Source organism: Sander lucioperca, chromosome 11, assembly GCF_008315115.2.
Source record: "Sander lucioperca isolate FBNREF2018 chromosome 11, SLUC_FBN_1.2, whole genome shotgun sequence".
Taxonomy (NCBI): domain Eukaryota; kingdom Metazoa; phylum Chordata; class Actinopteri; order Perciformes; family Percidae; genus Sander; species Sander lucioperca.
The window spans coordinates 36,368,111-36,383,351 of NC_050183.1; the positions used below are offsets into that span (position 1 = coordinate 36,368,111).

The 15,241-nt window shown below is 41.9% G+C and overlaps 1 protein-coding gene across 2 annotated transcripts in view; it reads right to left on the bottom strand.

The window, feature by feature from the left end:
* ncanb (neurocan b) overlaps positions 1–15,241 on the bottom strand; it is a 158,027-nt gene that overhangs the window by 74,884 nt on the left and 67,902 nt on the right. For both annotated transcript variants that reach the window (XM_031318339.2, XM_031318338.2), the window contains exon 9: positions 8,836–10,038. In XM_031318339.2, the coding sequence (XP_031174199.1) occupies positions 8,836–10,038 (1,203 nt within the window). The remainder of the gene's footprint in view (positions 1–8,835; positions 10,039–15,241) is intronic.

A 15,241-nucleotide genomic window follows, 5' to 3' on the forward strand; every position in this document is an offset into this window, starting at 1 on the left:
ATGATTTACTTCATTCATCTGCCATAATGGGAGCTCTGGGTCATACAATCTCAAAAATAAAATACAGCTGCCTGCGATGGGGCTCCTAGAGGCTGAATAATCACCAGGTTTTGTTGTGACAGCAGAGATAATAAAGCATTTTTATGGCATCATAAAATGCTGTTTAAGACAGCTTTTCTGTGTTTTTTTTTTTTCAGGCTCACTGCAGAATATTAAACCCACATTTTGATGGTGCATTAGCTTTACAAACATCGCTGCTTGTTTCATTTACTTTTACACATTAAATCAACACTTTCTATTCCCCAAAATGTCAGTGAACACCCTGCTACACAGAAAATCCCTCACTGAATTATTTAGTCAGTCTGTGTGTTTTACTTTAACAGTTTAAGAACCAGCAGCACTAAGCAAAACAGCTAATATTTGCCTTTCACATCGCAGCTTGCTGTGATGTTCAACGACCTTTCCAGGCACAGCACTGGAGAGACCGAGTATCATGAGCTGCTGTGCTTACACACATGTGTACAACACTTCCTGAATGCTGAAAATTGCTGTGAGAACAAATTAAAGATGTCAAATTCGACATGATGTGTACAACCTCATAACGCACATCTCGCTTCCTAGAGATAATTTCTGTCTACGCGCTCTCTCCCTCCTCCATATTCTGTTTTATTCTCCTCACTCTTTCTAATCTTTACTTCTGTCCTTATCGGCTGTTATTCTCTCTGTGCTTTGTCTACATCATCATTAGATTGGTCACCTTTCGTTTTCAAAACAATCTTAGCGTCAGAAGGGTTGTCTTTGTTGTTGCGAGACGTATCGGTAAATTAGAACAGCTTATGCTAGCATACTTTAAGGGAAGTGCTCGTTATTATAATGGTCATAAAGAGATAATGCTGAAGCTTTTTGTAAACACTGATACAGATTGTTAGGGTTAGGTATTGTTCAGGTTTTTTCCAATACCGGTGCTAAAACAATACTTTGAAAGCGGTGCCGGTGCCTGAACGCTGCCTGAACCGTTTCCGTTGTTTATTGCTAAGGTCATATGGTCAAATTTAAAAAATGTATACAAATTGTAATAACAATAACTTATTTCACCAGTCAATGTTAAGTTACTCTAGATGTAGTCTATATCCACGATGTCCCACTTCCCGAGATTGCTCTGGTGCTTCCGGAAATTCCGCCAGCTGTCCCCAATTTTCGGCTGGATTTCCGTTGGAATTCTAAACTCCGGTGGATTTCTGAGGACTATGGTTAACTGCTCCTCAGATCTCTGAAGGGTAAATCCAGACAGCTAGCTAGACTATCTGTCCAATCTGAGTTTTCTGTTGCACGAATAAAACAATCTTCCCAGCATACGCGGAGTTTGCGGTGACTGAAACGGGTAATTGCATTGTTTCAAAAATGAGTGGAATAATTACTTCTGGCATGACCAGATATTTTATAAATATTTTAAATAACACAAAACAACTAAACGGTGGTAGGTAATATAGTTATTATATTATTCATATAGACCTACTGCTTTAGTAAAAAAAATATTTTTTCAGGGCTCTGGCTCTCATCTGAGACCATTGTCGACGCATATGCAGGACGCAAAAAACTAAAATTACTGTTGCACTATGTCTGGACATCTTACCGTGCCAACGTTGCAATAAAGGTTGCCTAAATGCCATATATATAAATTTGCTGTCAGCTTACTAATTGATTGAGTGTTTTGTGTAGATTTGGACTTTTATACGTTTATTCCACTTTGTTTAAACGGCGAAGTGGAGAGGCCTCGTTCACCTGTTTGGAGCTGGCTGGTGAATGTGACGCGCGTAGGCCTTGCTGGATACACCGTGACCCTTTTTGTGGCTCTACTGATTGCTGTGGATTACTTTTTTTTCGTGTCATTGGAGTACGGCAAAATACGGATATTTTTTCTTCACGTGTCTTAACGTTTTATAGTGTGATTGCGCTTCGTTTCTGCGTTTGGAGAGGCATCTCAAAAGACTGGAGGTCGAACACTGATTGTTCACTGTTACATTTTAGTTGAATTTAAGTGTCGGGGCATTCCACCACCTTCTGTCTATTGCGTTCCAAGACAGCCGTGCCACGATTGGATTTCATAAGGGCGAATTGTTAAATTGTTATAATGTAATTTAAAATCTGCTTTAAAAATAAACATATATGTTTATTTAGCATGTTTGTTTTATCCATATGTGCTCGTGCTGTGTTCCCCAAGTGGTAGGCCAGGTCTCAGCTGCTACAATGAGTTATTTTTTTGTCAAACCCCGCTTATGCTTACCAGGGCTATTTTGCAGCGGCGCAGGAGGATCGTACGGTGCTTAGCGCTGCCCAAGATGATTGTGATTGGTTTAAAGAAATGCCAATAAACCAGAGAACGTTTTCTCCCATCCTGGAATGCTGTGTTGACTAGCCAGACCCTCCTCTGCAGCGCTGTGGAGGAAGGTCTGGCAATTCGAGACCACTCTAGATGTTACAAGCACCAGGCTTGATAGCACACCTGTTAGCGATAGCGATAGTTCTGCAGTGTGGGAATGTTCGAAAGAAAAAGCAACTGGTTATGTGGCCCGGTCTGCCGTCACAACTCCCCTCTGCCATTAATTTTTTCCCGATGCCAGAGTGTTAAACAACACACGCTAGTAATAGGGAACTCTATTACCCACAATATGAGATTACCATTGCCAGCCACATTATAGTGTTTACCCCGGGTCAGAGCTTTCAACATAAAGGCTAATCTGAAGGCGCTGGCTTGGCGTAGGGAGAATCAGGGAACACAACACTACTAGCTTTTAGCAAGACTGTCATCCACATTGGCACCCATAACTAGTGCTGTCAGTTAAACGCTTTATTAACGGCGTTAACGCAAACCCATTTTAACACCATCAATTTTTTTATCGCGAGATTAACGTTCTTTTTGGCCTAGCAAACTTTGTAGTTTTTTTCACATGCTGTTGCGACAACTAGTAACATTAGAAAAACTACAACACCACACCGGATCTAGCTAGACCGGAAACAAAACAACAGACACACTTGTTTGGGCTTGCGAGCCGGCCAAAGCGTAGACATACCTGGAAACTAGTTGCTTTTCGGCGAAAATCGCCGTTTTGAATGAGAAAATGTCATCCACGTGAATCGTGTAGATCCGAAGATTTTGTATTTTATTTTCGGGGGGGGGGGGGGTGTCCCAGACCCCGTGCTAATACGGCACTGGAGCCTTAACGACTGTTATCTACCTGACTGAATAGCAACGCGGATTTCGGTGCCTTATTTAGGTGCCACTTAAATGCCTGCGCTTCTCTCTGATGCTCCGAAAACGGACGTTAGAGGGAACTGAAACATCGCCGCACGGAACGCTAGTCAACACTACACTTAGCAGCAGCTAACGTTAACCTACTGTCTGAGTAGGCCTCGCCAGCCTTGTGGTGCATTCAAAGTTATTGTAAAATACCCTTTTCCCACCCATTTTTTTTTTAGATAAACTTTTTATTGTTATATTTTTGAACATACAGAACAGACACATTTTTTTTGTTTTTTAAATATATATATATATATATATATATATATATATATATATATATAAATATATATATATCTTTCGGTTCAGGCACCGTTTTAAAAGTATCGTTGTATCATGTTGATAAGAGCATTAAAATGAGAAAAAATAATGGGACAAAAAGAAATCAAGGGACATTTAGAATAGAGAAAAATGTGCGATTAATTGCGAGTTAACTATGACATTAATGCGATTAATCGCGATTAAATATTTTAATCGTTTGACAGCACGACCCATAACATAAACATTAAGCAGTCTGAGGTCACAAAGGAAAGCTATCTTGGATATTTGATTTGGCCAGTAAGTGGTGTCGGCATTGATTACTTTTCTCTGGTCCCTTTCCCGTGAGAGACAATAATGAGATTTACATGTTTTTGTAATAAGCAGGGTTTGGTTTTTATAACTGGCCTTCTTTTTGAGCAGCCCTGACCGGCTGAGAGTGGACAGCCTATTGGTGGATTTAGCACCACTATTTTAGGTGTTTTGTTTGTTTCGTTGTTTACAGTTTGACATTACTTAAAGCAAATGCAGTGTATTTTAAACTGGTGTGCATTATCATTATCAACAGTCACTGATGTACACAAAAGGCTCAGTGTGATTTCGCACCACAGTGTACTTAAAGCAGCCATATTATGCTCATTTTCAGGTTCATAATTGTATTTTAAGGTTATACCAGAATAGGTTTACATGGTTTAATTTTCAAAAAACACCATATTTTTGTTGTACTGCACCGCTCTCTCTCACTGCTGCAGATCCTCTTTTCACCTGGTCTCTGTTTTAGCTACAGAGTGAGACCTCTTTTCTTCTTCTTCTTCTGTACTATCTGCGCAGTAGCTCAGATGTAGATCATGTCAGCTAGCTAGCTAGCTTTTTAAAAGAAAGGCTGTTTCTACAACTTTGGTCAGTTACAAGGCAGGATTGGCTGGGAGACTTCTAAATGAGGGCGCACATGTAAGTAGTTCTTTTGTAGATTATGGTGAACTTGTGTGTGTTGTAGCAGTGCTTTGCTATTGAGAATGAGGTAGCATGCTAGCGTTAGCATGCTAGCATTAGCATTAGCATGCTAACGCTACGAGCTAATGGTTGCGGTTAGCCTGCTCGTTTCGGCTTGTGACGTCACAAGCCGTGCAGATTTTGAACAACTCACCGAGAGACTGAAGGCAGGACACATTCAGAAACTGTATCTCACTCTAAACAGCATGGATGGATTTTTTTCAAAGTTTGTATGTGTGTGGAAGCACCAGAGACACAACATAACACCCCAAATCCCAGAAAAAGTGATTTTTTCATAATATGGGCACTTTAAGCTCATCTTCAACACTTTGGTTGCTTCGTTATTCCTCTGGTTAACAGGAAACAAAGAGCCTGTGCTCAATCAGCCAAAGTGGTGTGTAACTGTCACATCCCACACCACGATGGAGCCCAGTGTCCCTCAAGGCTGTTCTTTAACAAATCCCATTCATTTAATATGCAGCAACCAATAGCAGGGGATTAGGTTCAGCGGGAGTGTTTGATATGGAAAAATGGAGGAATTACACCATGAAAAGAAAGAAAAAGAGAAACTTGGAGACGAGAAGCAGATAGCAGGATGACAAATTAGATCGGTTTAAGGGAGATGACACTTTTTTTCCCCTTTTTTTTTAAAAGGCAGTGACGAGGATCCTGCTAAGGCTGAGGATCGTACAGGGAGGACAGATACGATTAGACGGCAATTGACTGCTGTCTGTTGTACAACATTGGAGTTCAAGAGGCTATCAAAACATTATGCCAGCGAGAGTCATAACAATGACCAGAGGAGTAATAAAAGACATTAAGTCAGGGAGACGGAGAGCGAGGGAGAGCGGAAAAAAGAAGAAAAAAAAAACAGTAAGGGGAGAGACAGAAAGAAGGATAGAGAAAAAAAAAGATGGGAGACACTCGGAGGGAGAGACAGGAAAATCAATAGACTTCTATATGCAGCATAGAGAATGTGTCCTCTCGCTGCTCCAGACAGCATATCCAAGGACTCCAACAGCCAGCAGACAAACTCAACATCTATCCACAGAGCCATACTGATAATATGCCACCCCAGCCTGTCTCTGTCTACAATAATCTCCTTCCACACGCACGCACGCACGCACGCACGCACGCACGCACGCACGCACGCACGCACGCACGCACGCACACACACACACACACACACACACACACACACACACACACACACACACACACACACACACACACACACAGGCTCTTCTCCTCCAAATTTAACACTCTAATTTGGTTGAGGCCTGGCTGCTGTGTTATTGATGTTGCCAGAGGTCTGATCCATCTTGAGCCCGGGACAAGGCTTTAGTCAAGAAGGCTATAATTCATAGGCATCTTGTTCCCTGTTTGCCAAAGTTTCAGACTGGCATTGGCAATTTAAAGGCTGGACAGACAGCCCACGTCACTGTATGCGCTCCCCTTGCCATGCCAGTGGTCTGAACCATTCGGTAAATGCCCACGGCTGATGGAACTCTCTTGACTAGAAGCCTTTTACTTTTGTAACTTTTTGTGGTGTTACAAATAACCAATTTGAACAATAACAAACAATAAACACTGCACATAAACAATGTTCAAATGTGTTTACTTTCTCACAGTGTTCACGGTAAAGGATTAAGACATTCAGTGTGTGTGTGTGTGTGTGTGTGTGTGTGTGTGTATGTGTTTGTGATGGTGAGACGTGGGGTGGATTATGGAGGTTTACTTCTGAGTAAGCTTGGCATGCTGGTGCTTCCTCACATACATTTATATTGTTTGTGTATGTGTGTGTGTGTGTGTGTGTGTGTGTGTGTGTGTGTGTGTGTGTGTGTGTGTGTGTGTGTGTGTGTGTCCGTATGTCCACCCATGTGTGCGGGTTTAGCTGGAGGCCAGAGCAATGTGGAATTGGAAAGCTGGATGTGGCATTATATACCAGTGTCTTATCACTCTGATATATGGCCAAATAGGACACAGAGGGGCTGAGACTGCCCTGATAACAAACAAGAAAATTAAGATTGGAAGGAAATAAAGAAATGTAAAGAAAGAAGGGAGGGAGGGAGGGAAGGAGGGAAGGAAGGAAGGAAGGAAGGAAGAAGAAAAAAAGTTGAGGAGGAACAACGTGCTCTCTGGAGGCCCATGGGACTGTGTTAGTGTAGTCTCTGATCATTGATTAAAGAGGTTTATGTACTCCCACCTACAGCATAGTAGAGGACACACTCACCCCTCTCTCTCCACCATTATTCCTTTTCCAGAGCTGTCCATTCTTCTGCCCTTTCCCTTCTCTGTCTCTACCTCTCTGCTGTAATGGGCAGACAACCATTGCTGTAATTTTCTCTGTACTATAACTGACAACTACAAAAGGTCAGTCAGAGGGAGGGGGTCTCCCGCCTTCTAATCACTCAACAAGAGCAGGGCAACTCAAATGTTATCGTATCAGAAATACTGATAAAGAAGAAAAATGTACTCCTGGTTTCTTTTAATCTCCTTTTGTAATAAACAACCTACTACTCAATCTGAAGAAAGTGAGTGCCTTTGAGCTGCAATTACATAAACCAACATCTTTCTTTTCTGACTGAAATCTGAATTATATGTTCACTACAATAAATGATAACGGCATGGTCATGCTCCACAGCAAGCACTGAGCCTTTTCCAGCTGCCCTTTCTACTGAAACCACCATCCTCCTACCTACTGCTGTTATTAAATGGAAGAAGGCGAGTCTCCCGCTTCACAATCTCCTGTGAACTTGACCAAAGATGGTTCCCCTCAGAAAGACATACTTCTCAGACAATGGTCACTAATGGTTGGAAGTGCTCGTAAATGACCAAACAATGGAGGCAATCAACTAGTGAATGTTCCCAGGAGAAGATCTTTGACGCAAGTCAAGTGGGCAAGCAGGTAAAAAAAGAGTGCAGCTAATCCAAAAACATGCAGTAATTCAAAGTAATTTCACAGTTCATGACTCATTTTCAACTGTTGACTTTACTTCTATTGACCGAGTTAAATTTCTGTCTGAAAGACAGAGGTGTTAACATGAGGTGCTTGTATTCTGAATAGGTTGTTATCACCATTATCAGCGGTGTACAGTAAATGCAACTGAACCCCTACCAGCTCTGAGTTCTCCATGTGATTACTTATGAAGAAAAAGTTTTAAAAATGTACTTTACTGAGCGGTATGACTAATGATTGGAGTCAGAATTTTCGAAAAAACTAACAAACAGAAAATACCAGATGCACTGAGCTGAGGATGAAAGACATTAGTTTGGCAGAAAAACACAATAAATATTGCAGCAATTCTAGACAGATACATTAAACATAAGCAAACACATTTTGATTCTTAAGATTACAAATTCAGACAAGGAAGAGATGAGTGGCCCTCAGAATATAGCGTTTGTTCTGTTCATTTGCTCTGGTGTTTTGTTTTTTTTTGCCGCGGTAGCGGGTCCATTAACTATAAAAAGAAATCAATGAGAGCATTCTGAGGCAAACACTTGCTATTATTTTGAGCAACAAGTTTGGGGATAGAGTGCGAGAGGAGAAAGTTGAGACGACCGCGGGAGAATGAGCCGAGAGAACATGGACAAACTTAAAAATGAGAAAGGAGAAGAGGCCGCAGTCAATTACAAGTCCCATCTTGTAGTTTGTGTCTACATTGATTTGTTGGGGACTAGGATCTCTGCCTCTCCCCAGTTCACCTAATTGCACTCACTCTGACCCGCTAATTACTTCACTAAGACCTAGTAGGTCGCGCCTCAGTGCACCGCCTCGCTGTCTGGAGCTGTCTCTCTAAACCAACACGGGAGGAAGGGAGAACAAGCCTGCATTAAGACTGCATGATGCGTGTCAGAGTAGGAGAGAGAGGGGCGATGTAGAATGAAACAACATATACATATACATATATATATATATATATATATATATATATATATATATATATATATATACATATACATATACATATACATATATATATTTTATACATACACATATATATATATATATTTTATACATACACACATATATACATATATATATATATATATTCGGTTAGCACAGGCTGTGAACTCAGGTGGAAGGCATTCAGCGGTGTTAACATGCTTCCGTTTCTGTACTGTATGTCACCTCAGGACTGCGGTCATGTGAGTGATGTTCCTGGCTCTCACTGAGCTGCATACATAATTAACTGAACCGCTACTGATTAGATAATCACTCATAATCATGAAGATAATGCTGACAGTGAAGTTCATTCACCGGGAACACTGGGGAGCTCACGTACCTGATGGGAAGAGCCCGAAGGTCCAGTTGGGCACGAGGATGCCGAAAGGGTTGTTTGTGTCTTTCTTGTCTTTAGACACCGGAGCTTTGGGTTCCTCTGACTTAGGGCTCATGCTTTTGAAAGGTGTCCACCGACTTCCAACCACAAAGGACTCAGACACTGCGGACCTGGATTCCATTTCTGTGGCGCCAACGTTGGAGTCTGACGCAAAGGTGGTCAAGTGAATGACACCTGTAGTCGTTTGAGCTCTGTCACTGGGTGCTGGAGTAGCTGAGAGGCTTTTCTCCCGCTCTTCCTGAACCCATGAAATGGAAATAGACGACCCCTCGGGGGTGGCGTTGTCTGAGGAACTTTCCGTGGTGGTTGCTGTGGTGACAGGATCCGTCCTCTGTGTGTCTCTGGTTGTCAGAAGCTCCACTGTGGTCACTTCAGAGGTTGTCAGCACCTCCATGAGGGCTTCGGGTGTGGGAGTCACCACCTCCTTTCTGCTGGTGCCTTTGCTTTGCTTCCTTAAAAGAGGAGTGAAACCTGAATTGGAACTACTTTCTCCTCTTGGTGAAGAAGCAGAGGAGAGGTTGTCAGTGGGCCTGTGGACGTAGAAGATCTCTCCCCTGGCCTCGCTTGCTGTGTCTGGCTGCTGGGAGCCCTGAGCTGGGGTGCTGGGCTGTTGCACTAGCTGCCACTGGGACAGAGTGGTGTGCTCTGCCACGGTCACAAGCTCAGTCTGGCTTTGGCTGAGTGACGACTTTGTTTCAGGACTCAGTTTGACACTACTGCCGTCCAAGCCGTTGGCTTTCATTTCAAACCCACCGGGAAAGTTGCTCCCTTCACTGCTCCCCTCGGTCTCCTTCTCCTCCCCTGATGCAGTTCTGGCAGCCAATGGAGACTTAGCCTCTTCTCCGTCCTGGACCCTCCCCTGGCCTGAATAGTTTTCAGAGTTGTCCTGTCGAAGGGAACTGGGCAGGGTCATCACCTCGAGTGGCCCTGCTTTGGCTTCCATAGGCTCCCAGGTGGGACGTTTACCCACATAGGCTACATTTCCAGGAGGGCCTAATTTAGACCCACGCATGGATTTGATGGCCCACCGAAAGTGGCTGCTGGGGGCGGGAGCAAAGGCCGGGCCTCCTCTGGGACCCTGAGGACCGGATAGGTTGACATGTTCACTGGATGGGGATATCTCGTTGGGACCTGTTGCAGTGAATCCTACAGGGAACACAGAGACAGAACAGACTAATTAATACGATTTAAATTATGGGGGTGGAGAGGACGGGGGTGGGTTTAATTTTATGGATGTGGAGTAAGCAATTAAAACTCAAGACTGGCTTACATGAGCCCCATATAACTCTTACAGGGAGCTCAGTTTCAAAATGATTATGAAAACACGAGTCTGCTAGGATCAGCGGTGTGAGCACTGGGTTTCTGTCATGTGTGGACTACAGTACTGTATGTCCCTGATTTGTTTTTATTGCACAATTTTCTTTTTTTTCCCTGTGCCCACACTACAAACCATTTTATATTTGGGATTGTGAAATTAATAGACTCAACTCTGTGTAGAGACTGTACAAGAACTCAGACCACATCCATTGGGATTGTGTCCCACCTGTTCATAGAGCTTACCATGGAACAGACAAATACGGTTTAAGGTTTAAATCCCCTACAAAAGTTTGAAACTTTTCATTATAACATTATTCATGACTAAACAGCCATAGTTAAAGTTTGTAAAAACACATCATCAGGGATTATGGCTGGACATCATTAGCAAACAACCCCCAAACTGTCATCACATTTTGATTCAAATATTGCCAAATCCTGCTGCCTGGAGCATACAACAGATAAAGAGCACAAAATATATATATATATATATATATATATATATATATATATATATATATAAGATGTTCTGACTTTGACAAAAACACTTATGTTCATTTAGGATCAGTCAGATCGGTCAACCACAAACTAGTTGAGATTTTGTTTTTGAGTTTTCAGGGACTTTAAACCTCGTCCTGTCTAACATGTGACCCCTACAGTATTTCCTATACAAATTATCCAATCACATCTGTTTTTAGCAATAAATAATCCCATGTAATAATCCAATTCAAATGTGTTGAGACCATATCAAACACACCTAATCCTACATCTCAACAATACAACTTTTCTTGCAGATGCCTCATTACATGTGCAACTTTGCCCAATAACCTCCCCAAAAAGTTGCAATAATTAATACATATTTACATGCAGAATCGGTCACATTCATAAATGTGATCATACTGTATGTTCATGTTTAAATTGAACTTTCTCTTCTCTACAGGCTCCATAGTGGCCTATGTATTAATACTAGGGTTGCACGATATTGACAAAATGTGATATTGCAATATCGATTATGAATATTGCAATATAGACATTCATTTTGAGATTTTTAAACATATGTAAAATTACAAAAGTTATGGGAAATGCATCAAAATAGATTCATAACAAATAAAACAAGTTTTCTTACAACACAAGGTTTAACGACCATGTCTACAGAACAGGACATGTTTTACTGGTTGTACAGTATAAAATATATAAATAAAGAGAACAGGACACAACTTTTATTTCGCTTTTCTGATTCGTTCCGTTAAATTGGCTCTATCAATTTCTTCACTTACACTGTCACGCTGTTGAAATATGCACACACGTCACATGGTACGCTCCATAGGGTTTGTCGCGTAGTGGACCGTGCGCTGATGTGCACTTACATGGGCAAGTGGCACGGTAACTGGCTATTGAAACATGATCATTATGGCGTTTCAAGCGGGCTCTATATCGAAAACAACTAAGCCACATACAGCCAACGGAGGAGACGCAGCGCTCCACAATATAAACAAAATATTGCAAATATCGCAACCCCTTTCGATATAATATTGTGCAACGTGACATTGCGATAAAGATATTGAGTTGATATATCATGCACCCCTAATTAATACATCAAATTCCCTAACAGCCTGTATTGTATTTAGTGTCTAATATAAGTTGTGCATTTTGAAGTTTGAATAAGATGTAAATGTGCAAATACAGTATAAATACAATACAATGTAACTGGGAGTTAGGTTAAATTTCCCTTCCATCCCTGGGTTTTGTTTTTAGGCTGTAGACAAACTGTACTCTTTGGTGAACTGACAGTAGCCGTTAACTGTCATTTACTGTGAATTTCAAATTTCAAGTTGGATTTTTTGGGCCTCTTTTCTCTTCAGTGGAGCTGATCAGTGCGGCTACTAAAGTTGCTGGAGAGACAAAAATGGGAGCCATCCCTTGAACACACTTGGGCACCCACACAAGCAGAGACACAAACAAACCAAAAGGATGGAAGGATGTATTCAAAGTAATTTCACACTTCTCTTCTCTGTCCCTGTTTTCTTATTCCCTGTGGATTCTTTTACCCCAAACAGCCTCCTGCAGGAAGGAACACACTTGCCTGTGGTGAGAGAAGCCATGTGGAAAAACGCAAGAGCAATTGCAACACGATAAGCAAATGACTCGCTCCACAGCAAGCTCCATCTCAACCTGTTTATTTAGATGAAGTGGTCCAACTGTACCTTATCAGCTTACTGCTTTAAACCAGACACTGTCTACACTATCAATAATTAATTCTGTCTGCATGTGTGAGTCACGGCTGGTGTGTTTTTTTGTTTTTTTTTGAGGGCTGCAGTGCAGTCATGTTACTGAGAGGCCCGGCTAGTGTTGCTACCATCATCATCATCATCATCATCGCTCAGCTCCGTTTGGCTGTCCTCAGTTCAGTTAACATGTCTGAAAAGTACAACAATACGGCAGGGGGTGTGCAACACAACCCAGCACAACAAATTACCACGAGAGGGAGAACATACACAAATATGTCCGTGCTTAAAATATTAAAATGTGTGTAAATTATTCAGAAGGTCCGATGTTGCCTTATGCCCAAGTGAGGTTTATGAGCCTGAGGTTAATTTCCCTACGAGCCGTGTAAGCCGGCGTAATTGTCCTATTAATAATCCAAATAGCTAATTACATACTTTTTACTACACACACTGATGAAAGTGAGAATAATTAAACACATTAATCTGGTTTGATCATCTATGTAATGACCCATGTAATAAATAAAATGGGACAATTAGGCATAGGTTTGGATGATTTGAGCATGGTTTAAGTTCAGCTTTGACACTGCGAATCTGTTGGTGGAAAAGCCACAGCTCAACACTGAAATGCAGCAAAACAAACTTTTAATGAACCCCGTTCAGATGGTAATTGTGTGCTTCCACTGTGAGTGGTTCTGCTGTGTTGACTCCACTTTACTGGAGTAAACGGGCTGAGAGAAATCCCTCGGGTCAGGCAGACATAATATTAAATTGTGAGAGAGCAGGCTGACAATGAGAGAGACACACAGAAAGCTGGCACCAATGCCACCTCAGCCCATCTGCAGATATGGAATCTAATAAAAAAAGACTGAGGAGAAGTTATTGCAGGGCTGGATGATGTGAATCATGTCAGGAGCATCTACATTGAGTGTCAGCACACAGAACCCACTGTCTCCCATCACATCAATTCAGTCTCTGGGGCTGACGAGACTGGTGTGAAGCAGACATGCATTTCCTTGACAGACGGTCAGGACATGCATGTAGAGCTTATTCAAATTCTACATGAGTTTTATTGGAGGTAGACTGCTCCAACTAGGAGCTTAACAAAATAATTCTTCATTCAATATAATGTTCAAAATCTTTTGATTTGCAGGGGAGATCATTAAGTCATCGCTCTACATTCAGAGGCCTTTTTTCAAATTTTCAAAAATAATTTGATGTGTGGCCGGGTTGGCTCAGTTGGTAGAGCAGGCGCACATATACTGAGCGGTTTATGCCTCGACACAGAGGTCCAGGGTTCGAATCCGATCAGTGACAATTTCCTGCATGTCTTTCCCTTCTCTCTCCCCTTTCTCACCTAGCTGTCTTATCAAATAAAGCCCCCGGAAAAAGCCCCAAAAATAATCTTAAATAAATAAATAAAAATAATAAATTGATGTGCCATCTACAGTGCAAAGCCTTGCACCCCCCTCAATCAAAGAGGCAACATGGCACCAACAGTTACTAAGATCCAAGGGCTAGCCTGCGGTGTGCAATAACAGAGTTAATTCAGCTCACTGATGCTAGTTTAAGAAGAGACATCAGTTGGGCAGCTTCCATCACAGCAACATTAAAGAAAGAAACGACCCCCCCCCTCTCCATCTTCCCCTTTCTTCCCTATTCCTCTGTCTACTCTTCCCCCTCATGTGTTGCTCATCCTCGCTGTAGTGATCATTACCGCCTACCTTCACAGAGCCGGGGCCTAATAAGCAGAGACATACATGGAGGCGAGAGCGAACGGCAGTGCAGCCCAACCTCCACGTTAATTGGATACGGCTGTGAATAATGCATGCGGACTAAAGCTTGGATTTTCATTAGTACCGTGGGGGTTGGCGTCGGATTTCAGGTAGCACAGCAGTGAGCATTTATATTAATAAAGTCGGCAATTGGTAGGTGAGAAAAGCCCATCACCTTTATTAAATCATTTCACAAGGCTGTGGTACGCTCTGTTTTCTCTACTTTTGGCCAGTGATAATGTTCCTGAGCTTTAATTTACTGCAGGTGCCTTGCTCTGGTAGTTATTGGTCCAGCAACCTTCCAGTCGCGAGCCGTTTCCTCTAATCTTTAGTCCACCTTTACCCCTGCAGTCACAAACTAGAGGAAGTGATTTTGGGTTTGGTACCAGCATGCCAGGGTGCAAGACATGAGCGCTGACCTGGTGACCCTTTCCATCCGTGTGTTGTACCGCACCATTCCTGTGGGCAATTCACTCCACTATGGATGTTACCTGTCTGACACACACACACACACACACACACACACACACACACACACACACACAAAATGGACCCCCAGGCCTTCTCATACTCCTCAGAGTATTTCTCTCTTTGTGTCTAAAAACAGATTTCTTAAACTTCTATCCATGTCTGGTCGAGTTGCTTTGTTTTTCCTCATCTGTTTAATATATTCTCCACAGCTAATGCCAGTCAATTGTAAGGTCTAATACTTCTTTGACTCCGAAAATTTTTTATTTTTTTATAAAATTTTTATGTAATTTTTATGTAATTTTATTACATACATTATGCGGGCAAACCTATTATTGCAAAGTAGATTCAAATTCAAGCTTCGCCTGTACTCTTTCTGACAGCCTGCGCCGTAATCAAAGCATCCTGCCAATAAATATGAGAATGAAGGCAGAACAGTCTTCACTCAAACATTTTGCATTACTGTATGTGATATGCCCCTCTGTTTGCTTGCAATTACTGTTTAATTAAATCTACATTGATACTTCAAATTGCCCTGCGGAGGAATATATTATAGCATACTCAAGGGAA